At 38.1% G+C, this 27,820-nt stretch overlaps 1 protein-coding gene across 3 annotated transcripts in view; it reads left to right on the top strand.

The window, feature by feature from the left end:
• The window catches only part of ccdc83 (coiled-coil domain containing 83), a 92,024-nt gene that overhangs the window by 5,124 nt on the left and 59,080 nt on the right, over positions 1-27,820 (top strand). For all 3 annotated transcript variants that reach the window (XM_073043425.1, XM_073043426.1, XM_073043424.1), the window contains exon 2: positions 14,135-14,236. In XM_073043425.1, the coding sequence (XP_072899526.1) occupies positions 14,157-14,236 (80 nt within the window). In that variant the 5' untranslated portion in view covers positions 14,135-14,156. The remainder of the gene's footprint in view (positions 1-14,134; positions 14,237-27,820) is intronic.

Genomic DNA, 27,820 nt, shown 5'->3' with positions numbered 1-27,820 from the left:
CCTTGATAATGACAATGATAATGATGGATAAGGAGGAATTTATTTACAGATGGAGATTTAATTTAATTTTATTAAAATGTCAAGATTTTTGTGATTTTATGAAAAAACAGATCCAATTTTTTTGGATACAAACTCATATTCAGTTGATGATAAATTTATATTATGGGAAGCGATGAAAGCATATTTGAGGGGTCAGATAATAAGTTATACTTCTAAAATTAAGAAGGAATATATGGTAGAAATAGATCAATTAGAAAAAGAGATTACAAAATTAGAAAAAGAATCCCAAAGATATATATGACAGAAGAAAAATGAAGACAACTTGTTAATAAGAAGCTACAATATTATACACTCCAGACATATCGAACAGAAAAAGTAATTATGAGAACTAAACAGAGATATTACGAATTAGGTGAAAGATCACACAAGATTCTTGCTTGGCAGTTGAAAATAGAGCAGGTTTCCAAAACAATAAATGCAATTAGAACAAGTGCAAATAAAATTACTTATAAACCTTTAGAAATTAATGAAACTTTTAAAAAATTTTACTCCAAATTATGTCAATCAGAATCACAAAATGAGGTTGCCGAGATAGAATTTTTTTTATCACAAATAACTCTTCCAAAATTGAATTCAGAAGAACAGAAAGGATTAGATATGCCCTTTACATTAAAAGAGGTTGAAGAAGCTTTAGGATCACTTCAGAGTAATAAATCTCCTGGAGAAGATGGTTTTCCGCCTGAATTTTATAAAAAATTTAAAGATTTATTAGTCCCTCCCTTTATGGAGTTAATATATCAAGCGGAAAGGACACATAAACTTCCACAATCTTTTTCAACAGCGATCCTAATAGTATTGCCAAAAAAAGATAGAGATCCTTTAAAACCAACATCATATAGGCCTATTTCTTTGTTGAATACGGATTATAAAATAATAGCAAAAATTTTATCTAATAGATTATCTAAATATTTACCAAAATTAATACATATGGATCAAACAGGCGTATTTAAAAATAGACAATCGGCGGATAATGTAACTCGGTTACTTAGCACAATTCATCTGGCACAAAAGAAGGAGGAAATGAGTGTGGCAGTTGCTTTGGATGCAGAAAAAGCATTTGATAGATTGGAATGGGACTTTTTATTTAAGGTATTGAGTGTCCTTTTGAAACAGACCCCAAGATCTCTCAGATCCTCCACACTGCGAAGAGTCTTACCATTTATATTGTATTTTGTCTTCAGTTTAGACCTACCAAAATGAACCATTTCACACTTATTTGAGTTGAAGTCCACCAACCACTCCTCAGCCCAGTTCTGCATCCTATTGATATCCCACTGTAACCTCTGATAACCCTGCAGACTATCCAGAACACCCCAACCTTTGTGTCATCAGCAAACTTACTAACCCACCCTTCTACTCCTTCATCCAGGTCATTTATGAAAATCACAAAGAGGAGGGGTCCTATAACAGATCCCTCCAGGCAAAATATGAACCATCAACAACCATCCTTTCCCTTCTGGGGGCAAGCCAATTCTGAATCCACAAAACAAGGTCTCCTTGGATCCCATACCCCCTTACATTCTGAAGGAGCCTTGCATGGGGAAGCATGATGTTCGATTTCAAGGAAATAGCTGGCAGAAAAGCAGCAGATGGGTTTTAAACCACACAGGTGTGGTGTTGTGAATTTAAGAAAACCGGGGCTAAAAGAAGGCGTGAGGTTGCCCTGGCAGGCAAGGTGAAGGAGAATCCTAAAGATACGTAGGAGCAACAGGATTGCAAGGTACCAAATTGGTCCTCTGGAAGATCAGAATCATAATCCATGTGTGGTCACCTATGTACAGAAAAGATGTAAATAAGGTTGAAAGAGTACAGAGAAAATTTACAAGGATGTTGCCAGGACTGAAGGACCTGAGTTATAAGGAAAGATTGAATAGGTTAGGACTTTATTCCTTGGAACACAGAAGATTGAGGCGCAATTTGATAGAGGTATACACATTTATGAGGGGTATAACAAGCAGGCTTTTTCCACTAAGGTTGGGTGGAACCTCAACTAGAGGTCATGGTAATAGGTGAAAGATGAAAAGTTTAAGGGGAAGATAAGGAGAAACTTCTTCACTCAAAGGGTCATGAGAGTTTGGAATGAGCTGCCAGCGTAAGTGGTGCATATAAGCTTGATTTCAATGTTTAAGAGAAGTTTGGATGTGTACGTGGATGCTAAGGGTGTGGAGCGATATGGTCCCGGTGCAGGTCAATGGAGTAGGCAGTTTAAATGGTTCAGCGTCAACTAGATGGATCAAAAGGCTTATTTCTATGCTGTACTTTTCTGTGACTCTATGACTCTTAATTATTTTTTGTAATTTATTTTTAATTGAAGTTCATCATCAAACAAACATTTCCATAAGATGTATTTCAGATATTGTACATATATATCATATAGCCATATATGCCACAAATCTCCACGTAATATTTATCTGAAGTATACACTGATAGAAAAGAGAGGAAAGAAAGAACAAGCGAAAGGAGAAATCTATGTACAAGTAGGGAATGACTTTTTTTTACAACATATTGATTTGTGAGAATAAAATCAGGCCTATGAGATGTTATGTAGTTAAACCATTTTCCCCAGTATGAATTAAATTGTTCCAACTGATGATTAGCAGATGCTGTTATCTTCTCCATTTTGTAAATATCCATTTGTAATTTTCATCCATGCATTTAAGGTTGGGCTCTCCTGTGATAACCATTTCCTAGTAAGAGTCTTTTTACCAGCGACCAACAGTATATTCATTAAATATTTATCTCTTTTCAACCGTTCTTGAGGTGTATACCCAAAATATATGGTTTTACTTTCTAAGGGTATTTCACATTTAAAGATGCCTTGTAGGGCACTGTGTATCCCGCTCCAATAGTCTTTGATAACGGGGCATTCCCAAAAAATATGATAATGGTTTGCATTTTGGTTTCCACAATTTCTCCAGCAAACAGGGAGGTTACTATCATAATGGGATTTCTGAGAGGGTGTAATAAAATATCTTATCAAGTTTTTCCATCCGAACTCCCTCCAGTTCTGTGAACTGGTAGACTTCCATTGATACCTCCATATTATTGTCCATTCTTCCTCAGATATAATTATCCCTCCTTCCTTCTCCCATTTTGTTTTAATGTATGATGTCGAATGTGTTTTAAGATTTGACAAACCCTTATACACGCTTGAAATAATTCTACTACCGTTATCTGAATTATATGCTTTTCTAAATGGCTCTATCAAACATATACTTGCCTTGGTTACATTTTTAACCATCCTATTAACATATTGTCGCATCTGTAAATACCGATAAAAGTCTTGTTTTTCTAATAAATGTTTCTCTTTAAGCATTTCAAAACTGAACAGTGTTCCTTCTTTCATTATATTGCAAAGAATTGTTATTCCTTTAGCTGTCCAGTCCTTAAATCTAGCATCCAGTTTATTTGCCGTAGAATCCGAGTCATATGCACACCATTTAAGAATTGCAATATCTCCCTCTGGTTTATATTCTTTTATAATAGTTTTCCATATTTTAAGAGTCCATTTCACCCATGGGTTATCAATAGTATTTGTATACCTTTATAGGTTGTTATCAGCCAAAATTGCCTGTATGGGGATGGGAAGTATCCGCTCCTCAATGTTTTTCCATTGAGCGTCATATGATGGGTTGCACCAACATATCACAGCTCTCAACTGTGCTGCAAAATAATAATCTCTATGGTAGGCCCCATACCCCCTTTTCCTTGGCTAATTGCAAAGTTTTGAGACAAACTCTAAGCCTTTTACCTTGCCAAATATATCTTGATAACATTTTGTTCCATTCATTGAACTGATTTTGATTAATCTCTATTGGTAGGGTCTGAAAGAGATATAATAGTCTGGGTAGTATATTCATTTTAATAGATTCAATCCTTGAACTGAAACTAAAACAAAAAGGAATTAGGTTCCATCTTGTTATAGCTTCCTTAATTTTTTATATATAGGCTGATAATTACATTCTGATAATTTTGCCAAATCTTTTGGCATAATGATGCCCAAATATTTGAAAGACTCTGTTTGCCATGCCCAGGGATATCTACTTACAATTTCTCTTGGTGAGCTATAGTTATATGAAAGTAATTGGGTTTTATCTATGTTGATCTTGTATCCTGATAATTGACTATATTGTTCAAAGGATTGCATCAATTTAGGTAAGGAGCATGATGGTTGCCCTAGATAGATCAAAATGTCATCCACATAACAGTCAATTTATGCTCTGTCCCTTTAATAGTAATTCCCCTGATATCTTCATTTTGTCTGATTTATTGAGCTAATGGTTTCAGATATAATGCGAAGAGTAGCGGTGACCATGCACAACCCTGTCTCGTGCCCCTTTCTAGGGTAAAACTATTTGATAAATATCCATTGATTTTAATCCTAGCAGTAAGGTTGTCATATAGTGCCTGTATAGTTGTAATAATTGTGTCATGGAAACCAAAACTATGTAAAACTGTGTAGAGAATATTCCAATTAACCGAATCAAATGCCTTTTCAGCTTCCACACTTACCACTATTGCTTCAGTTTTATTTTTTTGTACGTAATCCATAATATGAAGTGTCCTTCGTATATTGTCTTGTGTTTGGCATTGTTGTATAAACTTGTCTGATCCTTATGTATCAGTATGGGTAGAAACTCTTCTAATCGTTTGGCCACGATGGAGGTAAATAATCAATAAACTACATTAAGAACTGATATTGGTCTAAATGACCCACATTCCATTTTATCCTTGCCTTCTTTTGGTATAGCTGAGATTATCACTTCCTTCCAGCTGGGTGGGATTTGTGCCTTTTTTAGAGCCCAGTTCAGTGTGGGGAGTAAGACAGGAATTAACTCATTTTTAAATTCTTTGTACCACTCTGCCATATACCCATTTGATCCTGGTGACTTGCTTAATTTAAACCTACTTATTGCAGCTGTTAGTTCAATTTCAGTTATGTCAACAGTCATCATTCTATGTTGTTCTTCGCTTAAAGTGGGTAACTCTAGAGAATTCAGGAAGGTGTCAATTTGAGTTATGCTTCCCCCTGGAACTTTGGAAAATAGAGTTTTGTAAAACACTTCAAAACCTTCTTGAATTTCACTAAGCTTTTTTTTTAAATCAATTTTGTTCTTGGATTCCTAATTCTATGCATTGTATTTTCTGCTATCTTTTTTGTCAGTTTCGATGCTAGTATTTTCATAGACTTAGATCTACTTTCATGATGTCTCTGTTTCAGAAACATTAAATTTTTCCTGATTTCTTGTGTAGCCAAACTATTAATTTCATTCCTAATTTTTAAAATTTCCTCTAATGTATCCTGTGTCAAATTCAATTTGTGTTTTTTTTCCTAGTTCCTTCAGCCTATTTTTTAATCCCTCTAATGTTTTATTCCTTAACTTTTTCTTATATGAAGATATCACTATAATTTTCCCTCTTAAAACAGCGTTGAGAGTATCCCATAGAATGGGAGGTGAAAACTCTCCATTATCATTGAATTCTAAGTAAAGACCAATGTCTTTTTTAATTTGTTCCTTAAAGTAGGGATCATTGAGTAAACTTGAATTTAGTTTCCAAATAGTATTCTTTGGTTGTAGGTCAAAATCAACAGGTAAATATATAAGTGCGTGGTCACTTACATCTATTGTCCCAATTCCACAGGTGTTTGTTTTGTCTTTGTCTTTTCCAAATGTTATGAAATAGTCTATTCTTGTGTATACAGAATAGGGAGCAGAATAATGAGTATAATCTCTTCTGTCGGGGAAAAGGTCCCTCCATATATCAATTGGACAGCCAGTGCCTCTTCCCCAGGGCACCACTGCTCAATAGAAGAGGACATGGCTTTAAGGTAAGGGGTGAGAAGTTCAAGGGGGATATTAGAGGAAGGTTTTTTACTCAGAGAGTGGTTGGTGCATGGAATGCACTGCCTGAGTCAGTGGTGGAGGCAGATACACTAGTGAAATTTAAGAGACTACTAGACAGGTATATGGAGGAATTTAAGGTGGGGGGTTATATGGGAGGCAGGGTTTAAGGGTCGGCACAGCATTGTGGGTCGAAGGGCCTGTACTGTGCTGTGTTGTTCTGTGTTCTGTTCTATGTAGACCAACATCCTCAAAAAGTGTATTAACTTTCTTATGTAAGGATTTTGTTTCACAGGTTTTTCTGTTGGAAGAGTCTAACTTTGGTTGTAATTGTAAATTTAAGTCTCCCCCACATATCAGGAGACTTTCTGTTTCTGTTACCATAATATTAGTAATTTTCTGAAAGAAACTAATATCACTTCTGGGGGTGCGTATATATTCAATAGAGTAACAATTTCCGTCAATATTCCTCCTTAACAGAATATATCTGCCCTCCTTATCTCTCATTTCAAATACTTTATCAAAATTTAGCTTGCTTGAGATAAGAATAGCAACTCCACTCCTATGTCCTGATTTGTATGTGGAGAAAAACAAATTAGTGAAGCATATTCTCTTTAGTTTTCCATGTTCATTATCACTTAAGTGAGTTTCTTTTAAATATACTACATGGGCTTGTTTTTTCATTTTGGATAGAATTCTACTACATTTGATTGGAATTAACAGCCCATTGACATTAAAAGAAATGAATTTTACTTTGTCCTTAGCCATGTGTATTTATCTGTCAATATATCATTGAAATTAGCAGAATAAAACTTAATCGATCTACTCCCTAAACAATTAAGAACCAAGAAATGTGAATAATTAAAAAAAGACAACATGGTGTGATTCCAAGGCTGAGGTCTCTAGCAGATGACCCTGGGTTGAGCTAGAGGAAATATCTGGCTGTGGGGGATAGCCCTTCCTACCTGTCAGTTGAGGGCCCCTGTTGCAGTACCCATAAAAGTAAGTGAACAAATCTATATCCATTACACAAAAAAGATTTCCCTTTGTATTCCTCCTATATATATACTCATTTAGGTGGGGAAAAAGGAGTGAATGAATGAATAATTGAGTAATAAAAAAATCCACATTGTAATAAGTATTTATCGAGATAGGTATATCACTGTCTATTTTTGCTTCCGTTTAGCTTCTCAACACTTTTAAAGTTAGCCAAACCTTATGGCTCTTCTGGAGGAGATGAGGGCTGTCTTCGGAAAACTCCCAGTCTCTTCCTGATATATTTCTCTCGCCCCCTGCTTTCTCGATTTTCTCACTATTTCCCAAGCAGAGCAGAATAGCTGCTCAGCCAGGCTTTCCCTCGGTTTGATCCTGCTGACGGGCAGCCCTCTGGCCTTCATGTCTGTAGTCGCCTCTTACACTGTCCGATATAGTTGGATCCCATCTTCAAAAAACACTCGAAGTTTAGCAGGGTATGGGGTTTGAAATCTAATCTTCCCTTGCTTTAATATTCGCTTTACTTCAGAGTATTCTTTACGTCTCTGCAGGTCCGCCGGGGGGTAACCTTGATTGAAATATATTAACTTACCATCCCAAAACACCCTCTTCTTACCCCAGGCCCTTTGTAGAATCTCCACCTTGGTATTGGATCGAAGGAATCTAATTACTATTGAACGTGGCTTATCTTTTCTGTCTCCAGTAGGCCGCAGGGTGAGCGCACAATGCGCCCTCTCAATTTCAAGCTCCATAGTCGAAGGAATCTCTAGCGCGTCCCACAGCAACTTACGTACAAACTCTGTCATAGACAAACCCTCCGCTCCTTCAGGAACATTGTATATCCTGATATTTTTCCGTCGTGATCTTCCCTCCAGGTCAATCAGTTTACTTTATTGTTGATTTAATATTTTTATCATCTTACTTAGTATCTGTTCCACGTTTTGCATTTGACCTTCTCAATTCCTGTTTCTGCCACCACTATTTTTTGATTGACGTTGGCGAGCTCTAACTTGATATTATTTAGTTGCTGTGTTATGTCTTTTTGGAACTCCTGTGTCTCTTCCAGAATTTTGATCACATTTGCCGCTTTGCCTGAGCGAGGCCCATCGTCAGCCTCGCCTCCACGCGTTTGGGTAGGAGAGCTGCTCGCTGCACCTTTCTCGTCCATAGGCTCCGCAGTGACGCTTTTTTAACCTCCATTCTTTTTCCCCATTCTTGCCCCCCTTATCAATTCAGTTATTTTCGAAAGATCTTATATTTGATGGATTAACAGGGCAAAATATGCATTTTTCCACAGGAGCTATAGATTTAAGCTGCCATTCTGGATGATGATGTCACCGGAACCTATGACTCTAATATTTAAGTATTATTTGAGTAATCTTATGTGTGTGTGTGTGTGTATATACATTGCTACGACTGTGCCCCAACTCTGAGGGGCCGAAGGGTACAAAGTAGCCCCTTCCTTTTTGAGAATCGCAAGATCGCTATTAATGCAGGTCTGGGACCCAGGAAATGAGAGAGGGACACGCAGAATCCACAAGGGGTTTGGAATGTCCTGGCCCCTCAGCGATACAAAGCCACGGAAAACGGCCATTGTCTCTTGGAGACGGAATTGTGTATTGAGTACTGTACTATTTGAAGCCCTCAGGGAATGACCAGAGTGGGCTGGTTGAGGGATGGCATCATTCCAACCTGATTGACATCTGAGACCCCGTGAGTAAGGATAAAAGAAGGTCTGGGGAACAACCCCTTTAGATGCACCAGGAGAAACGCTAGAAATCCTGTGACAGCGTTTAATAGCGACAGCCGGTGGAGGGCCCACGTGTGTCCTTTCCCGTTGCCCGGGATTGGGGCCTTACCACAGAAGACGGCTTAGCTAAAGAAGAGATCACCACCGACAACATTTCGAAGGATCGACATCATAAAAAGGAAAAACGGGCAAGTTCTAAAAATCCGTCTCTCTCTCCAACCAAAAGCTGCAGCCTGAATGAACTTGAGTGACCTTTATATTTCCATCGGACAATACATTATCCCCTAGACAACGATAGAGCTATTTCTTATTGATTATTATTATACCCACGCTTTTAGATTTAGTATTGACGACGTATATTATCTGTATGTTTGCATTGATATTATTTTTGTGTATTTTTATCAATAAATACTGTTAAAAATAGTACCATCAGACTTCAACGGACCTCCCTATCTTTGCTGGTAAGTGACCCAGTTACGGGGTACATAACAACATAAAATAGGTCGATTAAGCATTCTTGTTCATTTAAATAATTCATTATGAATTGTATGCAGTTCACATATTTATACATATGTTATTACGCTATCACATGATATGGGCATGCCTTGCTTAAAGTAAGACACAGAGTTAGGTGCCCCTTTTGGACTTGGGTGACTTCCTTTGAATTAGTTTAATGTTTTGAGATTACAAAACATTACAGTGGTGATGGTGTGTTTTTTTAAATGAATACAATATGGCTACCAACCGGCTGAAGCATAGCAAGATAATAAAACTAAAACAAAATAAAGAACAGTTGAATTTTTTAAAAAGCAGAGCAGCATGTGCATAGATAGTCCAGTTAAAAAATGGCAGAAAACTTAAGTATTTATGGGTTCATAATGATTAAGTACAGGGTGATAATAATCATTTAAAAAAAGCAGAAATGGCTGGCAATATCAGAAAGATGGACGCTTTTGATAATACAACAGATAACTGGATTTTATGTACTGAACAAACAGAACATTGAAATAAATGAAATAGCCAATGAGAAACAAGTAGTAATTTTGCTGATTGTATTGGGTTTAAAGGCATACAGTTTGCTTCAAAGTTTGACCTCTCTAACCAAATCAGCAGAAATGAGTTTTGCTGATATTGTCAAAGTAATGGAGGAACATTTGAAACTGAAGCCATTGTTGATTGCAAAATGCTTTAGGTTTCATAAGCAGAATCAAAAAGAAGCACAACTCATACTTAGAAGAGCATTTGAAATCACAGACAGATGCAATTGAGTTGCAGTCAGGAGTGAAAGTCAGTGTGAATAAAAGTGCAAGGTCTAAATAGAAACTGGCCTAGCCGACCAAATTGTGTTACTGTTGTGGCAGGGGATCAATGCAGATTTAAGAGTGAAACTTGCATAAAATTCAACAAAGTAGGACACATACCAAGGAGTATGTTGGGCAGACAAAAATAAGTGGACTACATAGAGAAGAGAAAAAGGTAAAAAGTTGCATTTTCAAAAAGCACTAATCTGCATGCTGTTTATGAAAAATCTGATAATGGTGAGAGTGACACAGGACTGTATGGCCTTGAGATTTAAAATGTGAAAACTTAACAACAGACGAGCATTGTGGCTTATGCCAGAAGTGAACGGCAAATTAATTAAAAAGGAATTGGACACCGGTTCAGCTGTTTCAATCATTCCACAAAATTAGTATGAATGGTATTTCAAAGATACTAAGCCGAAGCCAGTAGATATCCAACTAAGAACTTATACTGGAGAAAAGATTTCTCCTGTGGGAATGAGATTCGTGACAGTGAAATACGACAACCAACAAGCCACATTGAGCTTGTATGTGGTACGAATAGCAGGGCCAGAGTTGCAGTGATGTGATTGGCTGAGACAACTACAACTTGATTAGAGATCCATCCACAATTTGCATACCTCATCCCCTACAATAAAGTCAACTGAAAGTGAATTATGAAAGGTACTGGATGATGCTTCAACAGTCTCCATGCTGAACACCATCAACCTTTGCCCAACAGAGGTCAAACAGGTGTTGGTGCTAACCTCTGTGCCTCTGTTTGGAAATCATATTGGACTAAGGAAGAATCATGCTGCTCAGAGGAATTGTGAAAATGACAAAAACAGTGGTCTGACTACAACACTTTTTGTAGACATTGTTTCTGAGAAAGCTTCTGATGTGGTAATCAGGCAGTTACTTACAAAAAATGGCTTTGTTTTAAGCTGGAAGAGAGTTCAAGGAGTTTCAGGAAAGTTGCAAGCATTCATCTTTTGTAAGTTTAAAGAACCAGAATCTACTCTGTGTGCATTAAGGTTATTGCATGAACTTCAATTGGGAGACAGAAAAGCCACTGGTAAAAGTAGATGCAAAGACCAAAGCCCATCTGGATTAATGGAAGGCAAAAAAGAAAGGAGTCAATGGAGATACGAAAACAGAGGATTTTGTCAGATGATGTGGATGAGAAAACCAAGAGGAGAGATCAGATTGTGAAGGAAGCAATAGAAGAATTAATAAGAGAATACTCCAGTGAACTAAATGCAACTTCCGAAGATCAAGATGCACAAACTAGAAGGAGAAGAAAGGTGTCCAGAGTTGTCAGAACCACTTCCTGCAGTCTCAGAGTCAACTCTTACAACCACTAATGAGGAGGCATTAGAGGTTGTTTCACAGCCACAAATCTCACCTGCCAAGTAGGGTGATCTCTCTTGTCAGGAAAGACATTATCCCACAATAGTAGGAAATCCTCCACAGTGATTAAATCTTTAGGCCTGAATGGGGTAATTTAAATTTTACAAAGTTCTGGCTGCCTGTGTATTATATTTGAATTATAGTTGAATTATATAGTATACTCTGAATATAGTTGAGATGCATTCTCTATTGAGTTGGAGTTTATAGCTAGGCAGGGAGGAGTGTTGTGTATTTAATATTTGAGTAATCTTGTGTATGTATTTTTGTTCATTTAAATAGTTCATTATGAGCTATATGTATAAATACATGAATTGTATACATTATCATGCTACCATGTGATACAGGTGCACCTCACTTAAAGTAAACCATAAAGTTAGACTCATACTTTGGACTCCAGTGTCTTCCTTTGAATTAGTTTAATGATTTGAAGTTACAAAACATAAGAGGCAAAATATTTGGGAAGGTGCATCTTTGCAAGGGAATATAAAATAAATGGCAGGATATAAATGATGGTATTATAAAGGAACTTCGGAGTGGATGTTCAAAGCTAATTTACAGGTGAGAAAAAATGTTGTTAAGCTGGTTCAAGAGGCATAGCAAATGTTCTATTTGGTGGGGCAAAGACTACAGGAGGACAGATGTCTGAAAAAGTCGAAAGACTTATAACATTTCAACTTTTTTAATATTGTAAACCAGTGAGTTGTTTGTTATGTCTCCCCGCTCGCTGAGAAAATGGAGACACCTTTTTCTCCCTTATTAGGGAGAGAGAGAGAACTTGTGGGATGTCGAATGTCAGGTGTAACGCAAAGCCTTTGGGGTAACTGCAAGTCTGTGTCTTTGCTATTGCTTTGCTCATGTTTGAGTGCTTGGTGATGGTGCTGATGCTTGTTTTTTTTTTTTGCCGGTGAGGGGAGCGGGGATTGTTGCTCACTGCCGCTTCCGCGCAGGAGGGGAGTTTGCTGGAGGGACTTTGGGGCTCTTACGTTTATCTGTCGTTCATTCTTTGCGGCACTTCTCTGTTTTTGTGGATGTTTGTGAAGAGAAAGTATTTCAGGATGTATATTGTATACATTTCTCTGACATTAAATTGGACCTTTTGAACCTTTGAACCTTTGTCTGAGCTGCTGGTCCATGGATTTTTCTTAAACTGGAACAGACAAATTGGGTAAATAACCTGTTGCATGTTTTCCATATTTTTATGACTCTGATGCATTACAGCTATAGCCTTGTTGCTCTTGGGAGAATGCATTTTTGATGACTTTTTTTCCATTGAACTATTAAAAAAGTATGACCAATTAGTTCAAAAATTAAAGCGGTAAGAGCCCTGCTTTTGTTTGTGGGTAGCAGAAGTCTTTGCATGTAGTGTCAAATGCAAACGGTATTTGAAAAAGAGCATTTGAATTCTTCCAATGTCTTAGCCTGAATTTGTCATCCAGTATTACTAAAAGTAAATAATCTGACTATGGCTCTTATTGTTTTCTGTGGGACTTTGGTATTCATTATAATGTTTTGTTATTCGATTTACATCAGTAGTGTACTTGTATTATTGGGCCTAAATTTGAGTACAAGTTTGAACTGTCAGATAAATCCAGCTAATAAAGAATCTCATACTAAATCATTTTTTCCAAATTTCTTGAACTAAGTATTGTTGAGAAACTCAGTTAATAAGGGTGTAGATTTAATTCAGAAATTTTGAGTCCAAAACAATGAGATTGATTGCAGCATTTTTCTTTTGGTTAGCAGGGATTTACTACAATTATTGAAACATTGTTCAAGAAGTATTTGTTAAATAAATTAATTTGTTAAATATTTAATTTCATGCAGTAAGATCTCTGATATTGACTGATTAGCTGTACGAGGAAATTCTTCAGCTAGGGTATTTAAATCTGTTGACCAAACCTCAGTGTTACCCTTGTACCTAGTAATTCTTTTGGTGAATTAAAAAATAATAAGCTGCAAGAATCTTATGTGTATTAGGTGTACTGAAGGTACTACTATTGTTGTGCATTGAGCACCACATTGTTTGCATTTTCAGGAGCATATATTGTTGACACCAATAAGATGTATTATTCGTATCCTATTGGGTTTGGTAATCTGTGCTCTTCCAAAACTTCTGTTAAAGGTTTAATGTAATATTATTTTTAGGTGCACAATAAAATTATTCAGCAAGAAAGATAAGCAGGCTTATTCGATCGACCCTGAATTACGTCCCCCTTAATAATTCATCACTTTTTTTTGCTACAACATTCCAAAGGAGTATTTTGTAAATGATTCTTTTATTATCCTTCTGCTCCTTCATATTTTGGTCAATCTGACATGCAATCTTTAACTTAATGAGCATATTCAAGACATTGAATGCCGAGTTTGAATAATATGCTCAGCATTCAAAGTTGTGGTGAGAAGAGTAAAAGATACAGTGTTACAGTAGCAACAGAAGGAGATGGAAGGAAGTGTGCTACTATGACTGGATGTTGAAATCCAATGATTGTAGATGAAAAGTTTTGCATTTGTATGGTGGTGTGAATAAAAGTAGTTAAGAGATGCAATGTACAAGTCTTGTATTAGGTACCCTTTTCATATTTCTGTTTCTTTTTGCATTGCAGTCAGTTTTCTGTTGGGGAAACCGATCATTTCAATAAATATTTCTAGTCACTCGAATGGCTAACAATTACTAATGTATCTGGCCATTGTAGTTGACTGTTCATGCATCAGCCTTTTGAATGACACAAGCTCATGCCACATATGACTTGTCAAAGTTATTCCTCAATTAACATTATTACTTTGAAAATGTTTTGCAGCTCTAATCATCTTGAACTGAAAATGGCAAAGAAAAAAAAGAAAGGCAAAAGAGGAAGTAATGAAGATAAAATGAACTTGGCAGAAGCTTTTCTGGGATTTCGGTATGTATGCATCAAGTTGCTCACAACTCAATTTGAGACAGCCTTTGTTGGACATATACTCTTCATATTTCCATTTTTGTTCTTACCATGCACTAAATTTGGTTGGTCTATTCTAACATATTCTATCATGCTGAATATATTGTGTAGATCAGAAAATCTATTTGTCAAATGAAAATGTTAGAAATAGCAATAGCAACTGAACTGTACAAATTAGTTTTCACTTCTAGGTTTTTCACCTTGAGACTTTAGTAGGCTTTAGATGGTTTGGAGTGTGTAAAATGTGTGCAGGATAGTTTTTTGCAGCAATACACAGAGGTACCAACTAGAGAAAGGGCAGTGTTGGATCTCCTGTTAGGGAATGAGATAGGTCAGGTGATGGAGGAATGTGTTGGGGAGCACTTAGGGTCCAGTGATCACAATGCCATTAGTTTCAATATAATTATGGAGAAGGATAGGACTGGACCCAGGGTTGAGATTTGTGATTAGAGAAAGGCTAACTTTGAGGAGATGCAAAAGGATTTAGAAGGGATGGATTGGGACAATTTGTTTTATGGGAAGATAGTAATAGAGAAATGGGGGTCATTTAAAGGTGAAGTTTTGAAGGTACAGAATCTTTATGTTCCTGTTGGGTTGAAAGGAAAGGTTAAAAGTTTGAGAGAGCCATGGTTTCCAAGCGATATTGGAAACTTGGTTCGGAAAAAGAGAGAGATCTACAATAAATATAGGCAGCATGGAATAAATGAGGTGCTCGAGGAATATGAAGAATGTAAAAAGAATCTTAAGAAATAAATTAGAAAAGCTAAAAGAAGATACGAGGTTGCTTTGGCAAGTAAGGTGAAAATAAATCCAAAGGGTTTCTACAGTTATATTAATAGCAAAAGGATAGTGAGGGATAAAATTGGTCCCTTAGAGAATCAGAGTGGACAGCTATGTGTGGAGCCGAAAGAGATGGGGGAGCTTTTGAACAATTTCTTTTCTTCGGTATTCACTAAGGAGAAGGATATTGAATTGTGTAAGGTAAGGGAAACAAGTGGGGAAGTTATGGAAACTATGATGATTAAAGAGGAGGAAGTACTGGTGCTTTTAAGGAATATAAAAGTGGATAAATCTCCGCGTCCTGACAGGATATTCCCTAAGACCTTGAGGGAAGTTAGTGTAGAAATAGCAGGGGCTCTGACAGAAATATTTCAAATGTCATTAGAAACGGGGATGGTGCCGGAGGATTGGTGTATTGCTCATGTTGTTCCATTGTTTAAAAAGGGTTCTAAGAGTAAACCTAGCAATTATAGGCCTGTAAGTTTGACATCAGTGGTGGGTAAATTAATGGAATGTTTTCTTAGAGATGGTATATATAATTATCCGGATAGACAGGGTTCGATTAGGAACAGTCAACGTGGATTTGTGCGTGGAAGGTCATGTTTGACAAATCTTAATTGAATTTTTTGAAGAGGTTACTAGGAAAGTTGATAAGGGTAAAGCAGTGGATGTTGTCTATAAGGACTTCAGTAAGGCCTTTGACAAGGTTCCACACGGAAGGTTAGTTAGGAAGGTTCAATCGTTAGGTATTAATATTGAAGTAGTAAAATGGATTCAACAGTGTCTGGATGGGAGATGCTAGAGAGTAGTGGTGGATAACTGTTTGTCAAATTTGAAGGCCGGTGACTAGTGGTGTGCCTCAGGGAGCAGAGCTGGGACTTTTCTCTTAGGAGCGTAGAAGAATGAGAAGGACTTGATAGAGGTCTACAAGATTATGAGAGGCATAGATAGGATGGATAGTCAGTACCTGTTTCCCAGGGCACCAATAGCAAACACCAGAGGGCATATGTACAAAATTAAGGGAGGGAAGTTTAGGGGAGACATCGGGGTAAGTTTTTTTACACAGAGGGTTGTGAGTGCCTGGAATGACTTGCCAGGGATGGTGGTGGAGGCTAAAACATTAGGGGTATTTAAAAGCTTCTTGGACAGGCACATGGATGAAAGAAAAATGGAGGGTTATGGGGTAGTGTGGGTTTAGTACTTTTTTTAAAGGATTATATGGGTCAGCACAACATGGAGGGCTGAAGGGCATGTGCTGTGCTGTAGTGTTCTATGGATCTGTACTGGGTCCAATGTTGCTTGTCATATACATTAATGATCTGGATGATGGGGAGGTAAATCAGATTAGTAAGTATGCAGATGATACTGAGATATGTGGCGTTGTGGCTAATGAAGTAGGTTTTCAAAGCTTGTAGAGAGACTTAGGCCAGTTAGAAGAGTGGGCTGAAAGATGGCAGATGGAGTTTAATGCTGATAAGTGTGAGGTACTACATTTTGGTAGGAATAATCAAAATAAGACATACATGGTAAATGGTAGGGCATTGAAGAATGCAGTAGAACAGAGTGATCTAGGAATAATGGTGCATAGTCCTCTGAAGGTGGAATCTCATGTGGATAGGGTGGTGAAGAAAGCTTTTGGTATGCTGGCCTTTATAAATCAGAGCATTGAGTATAGGAGTTGGGATGTAATGTTAAAATTGTACAAGGCATTGGTGAGGCCGAATTTGGAGTATTGTGTACAGTTCTGGTCACTGAATTATAGGAAAGATATCAACAAAATCGAGACAGTGCAGAGAAGATTTACTGGAATGTTACCTGGGTTTCAGCACCTAAGTTACAGGGAAAGGTTGAACAAGTTAGGTCTTTATTCTTTGGAGCGTAGAAGGTTGAGGGGGGACTTGATAGAGTTATTTAAGATTATGAGGGGGATAGATAGAATTGATGTGGATAGGCTTTTTCCATTGAGAGTAGGGGAGTTTCAAACAAGAGGACATGAGTTGAGAGTTAGGGGGCAAAAGTTTAGGGGTAACACGAGGGGGAATTTCTTTACTCAGAGAGTGGTAGCTGTGTGGAATGAGCTTCCAGTAGAAGTGGTAGAGGCAGGTTCGATATTGTCATTTAAAGTAAAATTGGATAGGTATATGGACAGGAAAGGAATGCAGGGTTATGGGCTGAGTGCATGTTAGTGGGACTAGGTGAGAGTGAGTGTTTGGCACCAACTAGAAGGGCCGAGATGGCCTGTTTCCGTGCTGTAATTGTTATATGGTTATAGGCATAATGTACAATTATTTATAATAACCCATGGTGCAACTCTGCTCTATTTAAAGTGTCACTGCATAGATAAAATTTGGAAGTCTTCTGGTTAACAGAACAGAAGCAGCATGGTGATGAGCCACTGCATTAAACCATTGCATTGCAGTTTGAACTGAAGATACAGAGTGTTTGGGAATATTATTCTAGTATTTGGATCCATCACCATGAAGAAAAGTATATTTACATCTAGGTTGTGCTAGATTGGAACTTGGATGCACTGTGGAAAAATGAAGGAATTTCCAAATATGCTGCTCTTGTCTTGCAAAATAATAGTTTGTCAGTTTATGACATCTCTGAACATAAGAGGTGTAAGGTGAACTTTGTATGGACACTTCTGAAATGCTCCTGGGGAATTTGGTACAGACCAGTGTGACCTTCATTATGGTTACACACTTGGCACATTTGATGGATGCATTGCCCATACAGTTTATGAAAACCCTTAGAACCAGTGGAAGTGCATAAATTGCCTGGCGAGTAAACAGAAGGAACTTTCCCTAATCTTTCTGGGTGATAAAGATGTCCTTCTCTTGGCACTATAAGACTATTTTCCTGTAGCAATTTCATAGACAATGGGTGAAATTTAGAAATCTGCATGGTAATGACTTACTTAACGTTTCTTACCCACTTTTCGCAGCTGATCACAACTAGAATTTTTAGCTCTCTTGTAAATAGTTCAATAATTCATATTGTTCAAAGCTAACTATGGTTCTGAAATCAACTCTGTAGCAATTAGTTACCTCTGTTAAAGAAGAGATGCATCATGGATAGAGTAGTTTGCTGTCATTCCTCAGGTGATTATGATATATGGACCTCTAAGGAATTTGGATTCTATACCTAGCTCTGTTCCCTCTAAGCTGCATAGGTGTGCACCCACACAGTAACTGAACTGCTCCCACGTACATAGTTTTTGTTGCTGTCCAGATGGAATTTTCTTTTATATAATGCTAATATAATTGTGAAATACCCTTGCAATTAATTCAGTGTTAGTGAATATAATCCATACATTTTCTAAATAATATATGTACCACAACTTTTACTTCAAAACATTTTAGAGGTTTAATGTACTTTTGTCAGTGTTTCAAGTTACAACAGTTACAAATTGTAACAATAAACACAGCATGGAAGTCAGTAGCTCATTCTTAATAAACTGCCATCTGCGTAAAACATTCAATTTTTGCCATTGTTCCTGTCTGTTGTTTCGACTGCCTAACATAATTTACTTGTGAGTTGTGGTTTGTGTTTGTTTGATTTTTAAAAATCTATACTCTGACTTTTTTGGTAAGTAATCTTTCAAAAAATCATAATCTAATAAGAATTTTTAAATTAAAAAATTGTTGGAACAAAATACAGTAAAAATTCATTTCTGTAGAATTGTTTGCATGCTCGTGGTTACTTCATTAAAATTATAATTTTTGGACTTGTTACATTTTTCAAATAATAATTATTTTGAATTCTCAAATAATAATAATTATTTTTGTTTTCTGAAATAATGATGATTATTATTAGTATCCTAAGGATGTTGCAGAGAAAAGCAGAAGAGTTAAATGCTTTGAAGAACAAAGCTTGTATAAAATTTAAGGTAGAATTGATTTTACAACTCATAGATACTGAATGACAGTCTTTTGAATCAAAAACAAAAAATAAAAATGTGAGGTATTTTTTACAGTTCAAGATGTAATATTGTTTGCACTTCTTGTGCAGAAGTGAAAGTTGGGGCTGAGTTCAGTAGTGGAAAAAGATGGGAAGAATTGAAGTTTGATTACTTAAAACTGCATCTTAACCAGAGAATGTATATAGCTGCAGTTGCCAAATTATGCAACCAGAAGATATGTGGAATTCTGTGCATGTTAACTGAAACTCCAAAAGAGCGTGAAGCAAGAGTGAAACAGTTGCACAAAAGAAGTCAACTCTAATATGGTCAAAGTGGTAATCAATAACATTAACTTAACAATTAAAATTAATGCTTCTGTGCATTTCTTACAAGAAAATCATGCATGTGGTAAAATATGTAAAATTGCCATAGTTATGCAGCAAGAACCATGGACTTCGTTGAATACATCGGCTTTGTGCTTCAGAAACAGATAATGGAAGATTACAGAAATCTGCTTTCTATACATTAATTGTGGATGAAAATACAGACATATCTGTACAGAAAAATTTGTTTGGACCAGAAAATGAAATTTCCTATACAATTGTGTTTGTGGATATTTTGAAATTTGCTGCATGTTACTGCATTGACAATAGTGATAAAACTTTTTTTTTAAATCAACAAAAATTTTGATTTTCAAAAGATGGCGATGTTTATGTCAGACAGGACATATGTTATGCTTGGAGAGATTAATGGTATTCACTCAACATGTGTGTAATCACTTGGGTAATAGATTTCCTGATGATGAGTTCAGAGAATGGCAAGCTTTTGTTCCTGTTACAATTGCTAACACAATTAATTTTGAATTTGAAAAAGAGAATATTGTACAATGGACAAAAAATATGCACCTACTGTTAAGAAATATGACAGCAATACTGTGATTTCAAATTTCAAATTTCTGAGAAAGTTAAGATTGTTTCAATTAAGATGTTCACTGATGTGTTGAACTACTTGCTTAGAAAAGACTAAGTTGAAGAACTCTTAATTCTTGTTAACATTGTTGGAACATTTCAAGTTTCTCGTGCTGACTGTGAATGTGAATTTAGTCTAATTAATTTAATTAAATGTAAATCCAGAAACAGACCAGAAGTGGAACATTTGGATGATCTAATGAGGATTAAAACATGTCTTTCATCTGGATGTGAAATTAATCTGGATAGCATTTATAGACTATGGATATTTATTAAAGGCATTTGAGAAAATGTTTATGAAATGTTAAAGATTTTCTTTGTACAGTATTTCATTATGCCTTTCAATTAATACATAAGATCGAAAGAATGATTTTTTCAGTTTTCATTCTAAATATTCGTAATATACATAATACAAAAAAAATTAAACATACTGTGTCCACTTTTGGTCTGAGGACCAAATAACCCTGGTGGTCACTGTGCCTAGAACTAGATGCAGAGCCGAAAGTCAGTAAATAGATCTGCAAATGCCATATTCTACCATTTGTAATTTTAATTACAGTCACTTTTCAATTTACTATAAACCCACAAAGTTCACCAATCAACAATTTCTGTCATCTCTATGTCATCACACGCAGATTGCACTTGCTGCTATCTATTCGGTTATGAAGCCATTATCATCGAAACAAGTTACAAGATGGTCACTGACATAATTCGCTCTTACAAGGTGACACAACACTGAGACAGTAGGAGCCATACTGGAATGAGGGAGCCTTTACATCATATACATCAAAAGAATGTTAAGTTGGGAAGCTTGCTGCTAAGGTCAAAACTAGCACATTTCCCTCGCCATTATTGCTACCTTTTGGTTTTAAAGCGATGTCACAGTCCAGATCCATCTCCTACTTCCCCTTCCCATCAGAAAATTGTCCTTTGGTCATTATTTATTTCAGATACCATGCACTATGATTTGTTCAGCAGAGACAAAACCTGTGTTAATTAAAGCAAAATGTTCCTGTCATAATGTGGGTGGTGGGAGTGGACCCAAAAGCAAGACACAGACACTGAACAACCAGGAACAGGACTAGGCATAAGAAGGAAGCAAGGGAAGTGAGGAAGAAAGGATGCTGGACATGACACAGGCCCCGGACGAGACAAGGATTCCAGGCCTGGGCTAAGACTTGACAAGGATCGTGGAATCAGGACGTGGAACTGGGAACGAGGAGCCTGGGCTTGGACTCAGAGCTAGAAACTGGACAAGGACCCAAAACCTGGGTCTTGACTCGGGCTCGGACTCCAGAACCAGGCTCGGACAAGACGAGGAGAGGCACAGGACTGGATGTGATACTCCTGGACAGGACAAGGGATCCCCAGCTCAGGACGAGGGAATCCCAGCTCAGGACGAGGGAATCCCAGCACCGGGCTGGGCAAGGTACTCCTGGACTGGGCGAGGCACATCGACAAGATGAGAATGCAGAGCCTCCTTGGGTACAGGACGTAGAGCCAGAGCTCATTACACAGAACACAGAGCCGGGACCCCTCCTTGGATACAGGATGTAGGGCCGGGACTCATTACACAGAATGCTGAACACGACGAGACAGTTCCCAACGCTAGGTTACGGCAAAACGGCTGGACCTACCTAGCGAAGGCGTGGACATGCAGAGGCAGTTCCCAACGCTAGATAGCAGCAAAATGACCGGACCTACCTAGTGAAGGTGTGGACACGGAGAGGCAATTCCCAACGCTAGGTAGCGGCAAAATGGCTGGACCTACCTAGCAAAGGCATGACACGGACAGACAGTTCCAAAAGGGCGAGGCAAGACCCCAGGCACAGGTTGCAGGGCAAGGTTCTGGAGGGAAGGAAGGGAACAGTCCAGCCTCAGGGTAACGGCAATGACAGCCTGACTTACCCAACAGAGGCAAGGACCAGGAAGGACAGATCCCACTGTAGGGTAACAGCAAGGACAGCCTGACTTACACCACAGAGTCGAGGACAGGATACCAATGGAACAAACCCACACAGAGGCAAGGACAGGATACTGACAAGACAAACCCCACAGAAACAAGGACAGGATACTGACAAGACAAACCAGCAACCACCCTTGAACCCAGATCCACTTATATTCCTGGCCCCAAGACAAGAATCAGGTGCCTACGATTAAGCCCAAATGAGACAAGGGAACGCCGGAAGACCCGGCGTCTGGAGTGCACAGACCGAACCATGAGCCAGAACACAGACTTCACAGACTGGACCATAACAGTTCCATGGTTTCTCGTTCATAAATATTCTGCATACTGACTTTTATACATAATTTTGAGGATAATAGAGAAGTGGGATCTGCATATGGTGAAATAGAGCGTAAGTGGCAGAGATTTATTGGAGGATCAACACATCGACATCTTATGGAGGTTTGCATGCTTCAAGGACTCCATCCGGCAATGTCATCTCAAGGCCACCTATGTTGGAATGGCTGTGCACAAGATGCTAAATGAAGATTGATCCAAACCCCAGCTCCTAAATGGACACTCACATCTGCCCCTACCAGACCACACTTCATCATCTTGACAAAAACCAATTAGAAGTGTGAAGAGAAATACACCTGCCATACAAAACAACAACAACATTCAAGATAGAGGTCAGGGAATAGCTCCATTGCCAGCCGTGGAAGACAATGCTATGCAGTGCTTCAGCTACAGAAATTTTGATTATGTATTCACAAATGAAATGCATAGTACATTGAGAAGTCTGCAAAGAAATCTGATTCCAGTGCTGTGGAATATGGAGTCAAGTGACAATGTGGCAGTGATTTGTGCAGAATTTAGTCTAGTCTGTCTAGCAATGGCTGTCACATTTTTAGCACAAGGAAATCTGACCACGATGCTGCACCCAACCAAATACTCAGTACTTAACATAAAGATTTCATATGAGTACTTGTCAGTTACCATCATTATTCTACTAAGGAGCTGTGCCAAGTTTTATAGTAGTAGGATTGGTAAAATGCCACCTTGAGGAATGGCATTGGTTTTGCAGGGCACAAGCTTGCTGTACTATTTTAGAAAAGCTTGCAGTCGTCTTTCTACTACTGCCAGTTTGTCTGTGCCATTGATATTACTTGTCAAAACACTCAGACAGTTCTGTTGCTAGCCATGTCAAAATTTGGTAGTCTGCAGTTGAGTATTCTAGGCCAAGAGATACTCAAGGTTATCCTGAGGCTAGTCACTTCTAGGATGAAAATGTTCTAAATGTAATGATAAGTAGCTCTTCTGCAAGAATATGTGGTCTTGAAAGGAAATGCCATACCATTACTTACTGTGAACATTCCAAGTGGTGATCAAAAAGGACCATCTGTAGTACTCTTAAACACTTGTCATGTCAGGTAGTTGAAAAAGTGACTTAATGCCTCCCCTCCAACCTCCACCCCAATACTTCCACTCCTGATTAGGATGGAGAGCTATTTTCTAAAACAAAGCACTGGAAATGGCAGCACTGCCAAATAATACAAATTTTAATTGGTGTTTGAGATATTGTCTGAAAATTGCTTACAATGGAAAGCAAACTGAATTATAATTGTAGTAATCACAGGTCATACAATCACTGAATAACTAATTAGCTTTGGTAGAATATAACTTACAGTGCAACATGTTTATACCACAACATTACCTTGATATCAGAACCTTAATGTGGAAGACAGCTGGTATTGTGTGGTAGTCATTAAGTTACTGGACCAGAGTTATGAACCTTCAATTCAGATCAAAGTTCAAACCTCACCAGCGAGCAAGGGAATTAGGAAAGCTGATGTTAGAAAGCTTGTATCAAAAGTGGTGTCCAAAAATATCACAGATTGTGGTTAATAACCCATCTTGTTCTCTAATGTCATTCAGGAAAGTAAATTTAGCCAAAATATTACTCTAGATGCAGCAATGTGTTTGATTATTGACTGCATTTTCAGTTTAGGAGTAATTGGGTATGCACAATAACTGCTGGCCTAGACAGTGATATCAATGTTCTGTGAGGAAGTAAAATAAAACTACGTTACAGACTAGCATGTTTGAAGGATTTCAGTTAGTCAAAGGGCTCCATGATGAATTGGCTGTTTGGATTCAGAACTGCCTTGTGCATAGAAGACAACAGGTAGCGGTTGAAGGGGATTATTTGGGCTGGAGGTCTGTAATTAATGGTGTTCCGCAGGGATCTGTGCTGAAACCTCTGTCATTTGTGATGTATATAAATGACTTGGATGAAAATGTAGATGGGTGCATTAGTAAATTTGAGGATGATACTAAGATTAGTGGATTGTGGATAGTGTAGAAGACTGGCAAAGAATATAGTACGATAGAGATCATTTGCAGAAATGGGCTGAGAAATGGTGGATGGAATTTAATCCACATAAATATGAGATGTTGCACTTAAGTAGGGCAAATGCAAGGAGACAGTACACTGTTAAGGGTGTGATCCTTAACAGTGTTGCTGAGCAGAGAGGCCTTAAGATCAAAGTTTATAGTTTCTTGAAAGTGGCTACAAAGGTCGATAAGGTAATTAAGAAGGCTTATGGAATGCTTCCTGTTATTCATCAAGGCACTAAGTTCAAAAGTCAGGAGGTTATGTTGCAACTTCATAAAACTCCGGTTAAGCCACATTTGGAGTATTGTGTACAGTTCTGGTCACCCCACTATAGAAGGGATGTTAAGGCTTTGGAGAGGTTGCAGAACATAAGAAATTGGAGCACAAGTAGGCCATCTGGCCCGTTGAGCCTGCTCCGCCATTCACTAAGATCATGGCTAATCTGGCCATGGACTCATCTCCACCTACCTGCTTTTTCTTTCTAACCTTTAATTCCCATACTGTGCAAAAATCTATCCAACCTTGTCTTAAATATATTTACTGGGGTAGCATCCACTGCTTCATTGGGCAGGGAATTGCATAGATTCTCCTCATCTCCATCGTAAATCTACTCCCCTGAAACTTGAGGTTATGTCCCCTAGTTCTAGACTCACTTATCAGTGGAAACAAAATTCCTGCCTCTATCTTATCTACCACTTTCATAATTTTATATGTATCCTCTCATTCTTCTAAATTCCAGTGAGTACAGTCCTAGGTGACTCAATCTCTCCTTATAGTCTAACCCTGTAACCCCTCATCTCTTAATCAATCTGGTGAACTTCCTCTGCACTGCCTCCAAAGCCAGTATATCCTTCCTCAAGTAAGAAGACCAGAACTGTATGCAGTACTCTAGGTGTGGCCTCACCACTACCCTGTACAGTTGCAGCATAACCTCCCTGCTCTTAAATTCAATCCCTCTAGCAATGAAGGCCAACATCCCATTTGCCTTCTTGATATCAAGCTGCACCTGCAAACCAACCTTTTGTGATTCATGCACAAGCACTCCCAATTCTCTCTGCACAGCAGCATGCTGCAATTTTTTAACATTTAAATAATAATCTGCTCTTCTATTTTTCCTTCCAAAGTGGATGACCTTGCACTTACCAACATTGTATTTCATCTGCCAGACTCTTGCCCACTCATTTAACGTATCTATATCTTTCTGCAGACTCTCCGTATCTTCTGCACAGTTTGCTTTTCCACTCAATTTAGTATCATCAGCAAACTTAGATACACTACACTTTGTCCCCTCTTCCAGATCTTTCATGTATGTCGTGAACAGTTGCGGGCCCAGCACCGACCCCTGTGGCAGACTGCTCATCACTAATTGTCAACCAGAGTAACACCCATATATCACAACTCCCTGCTTTCTATTAGTTAACCAATCCTCTATCCATGCTAGTACATCACCCCCAACTCTATGCATCCTTATCTTATGGATAACTCTTTATTGTGGCGCCTTATCGAACGCTTTCTGGAAATCCAAGTAGTTAACGTCCATCTGTTCCCATCTATCCACTGTGCTCATTATATCCTCAAAGAGCTCCAGTAAGTTTGTCAAATAGGACCTGCCTTTGCTGAATCCATGCTGCATTTGCCTGATGGATCCACTTCTTTCCAGATGCCTCACTATTTCTTCTTTAATGATAGCTTCAAGCATTTTCCCATCTACAGATGTTAAACTAACTGGCCTATAGTTATCTGCCTTTTGCATACATCCTTTTTTGAACAGTGGTGTGACATTCACCATCTTCCAATCCGCCAGGACCTGCCCAGAGTTCAGAAAATTTTGGTAAATTATCAGCAGAGCCTCTACTATAACTTCTGTCATTTCTTTCAGTACCCTGGAACGCAATCCATCAGGACCAGGGGACTCATCTATCTCATCTATCTTCAGGACCTCAAGTTTGCTCAGCACTACCTCTTTAGTGATAGCTATTGTATCAAGGTCCTTACCCCCTATCACATCCATAACATCTTTCTGTGGCATGTTAGATGTGTCCTTCACCACGAAGACCGACACAAAATAGTCATTCAAAGCCTCGGCCATTTCTTCATTACCCAATATCAATTCCCCCTTCTTGTCTTCCAAGGGACTAACATTCACTTTAGCCATCCTTTTTCACTTTATATCCATTTTTATATTTTATGCTAGTTTATTTTCATAATCTATCTTCCTTCTCTTTATTGCTCATTTTACAGATCTTTGGTGCTTTTTAAAGTTTTCTCAATCTTCCAATTTGTCACTACTCTTGGCAACTTTGTACGCATAAGCTTTTAGTTTGTTTTATTTCCTTAGTTATCCAAAGCTGGTTCTCCCTACCCTTACTGACCTTGCTTTTAACTGGGATATACTTTTGTTGAGCACCATGAAAAATCTCTTTGAAATTCTTCCACTGTTCCTCAACCGTCCCACCATATACCCAACACAAAGTACACTGTAGATGCTGTGGTCAAATCAACACGTACAAAAGCTGGATGAACTCAGCAGGTCGGGCAGCATCCGTTGAAATGTGCAGTCATCGTTTCAGGCCGAGATCTTGTCCTGACGAAGGGTCTCAGCCCGAAATGTTGACTGCACATTTCAATGGATGCTGCCTGACCTGCTGAGTCCACCATATACCCTGTGTTCCCAGTCTACACTGGTCTCCATTGTTTAGGCATAATGCGCTGGTTTTAGATTGAACTATTGCACCCTCCATTTGTATGAGAAACTCAGTCATACTGTGATCACTCTTTCCAAGAGGGTCCCTAAATACAAGAATCACTAATTTTACCTGTCTCATTGCGCAGGACCAGATCTAAGATAGCACGTTCCTTTGTAAGTTCAGTGACATGTTGTTCAAGAAAGCCATCATGGATGCATTCTATGAAGTCCTCCTCAAGACTGCCTCAATCAACTTGATTCACCGAATCTATGTGCACTATCTAGTTCTCTGTTTATAGCCTGTGCCACTGTAATGTTATTATTCAGTGGCCGATAGACAACTCGCACTAGTGATTTTTTTTCCCTTTACTATTCCTAATCTCTACCCAGATGGATTCAACATTCTGCTCCTTAGATCTTATATTGTCTCTCACTCTAACCCTGATCTCGTTCTAAATTAAGAGCACTACCCCACCTCCCTTACCTTCCTGTCTATCCTTCCATATTACCTGATATCCTTGGGTATTTAATTCCCAATCCTCTCCACCCTGTAATCTGGTTTCTGTAATGCCCACTAAATCATAGTCCTTTGTATTGATTTGTGCCACAAGTTCACTGACCTTATTTCGAATTCTACGGGCATTCAGATAAAGTGCCCTTACACTGATGGTGCTTTTAAAATTTGTAATCTTTTTCTCTTTTGTACTTGACCTTTCTTTACTCCACTCTTACTTTTTTGCTTTTTTATCTTTTGCTTTTTTTTAATCTTTATCCACATTTTTCTCTTTTACTTTATCCATTCTTCTCCAATCTGTTGAACCCACCGCCCCCACTATTTAGTTTAAAGCCCTATCCACAGCCCTAGTTAAG

This window comes from Hemitrygon akajei, chromosome 4 (genome assembly GCF_048418815.1).
Source record: "Hemitrygon akajei chromosome 4, sHemAka1.3, whole genome shotgun sequence".
In the NCBI taxonomy this organism is placed as follows: Eukaryota; Metazoa; Chordata; class Chondrichthyes; order Myliobatiformes; family Dasyatidae; genus Hemitrygon; species Hemitrygon akajei.
This window is presented reverse-complemented; position numbering and strand designations above follow the sequence as displayed.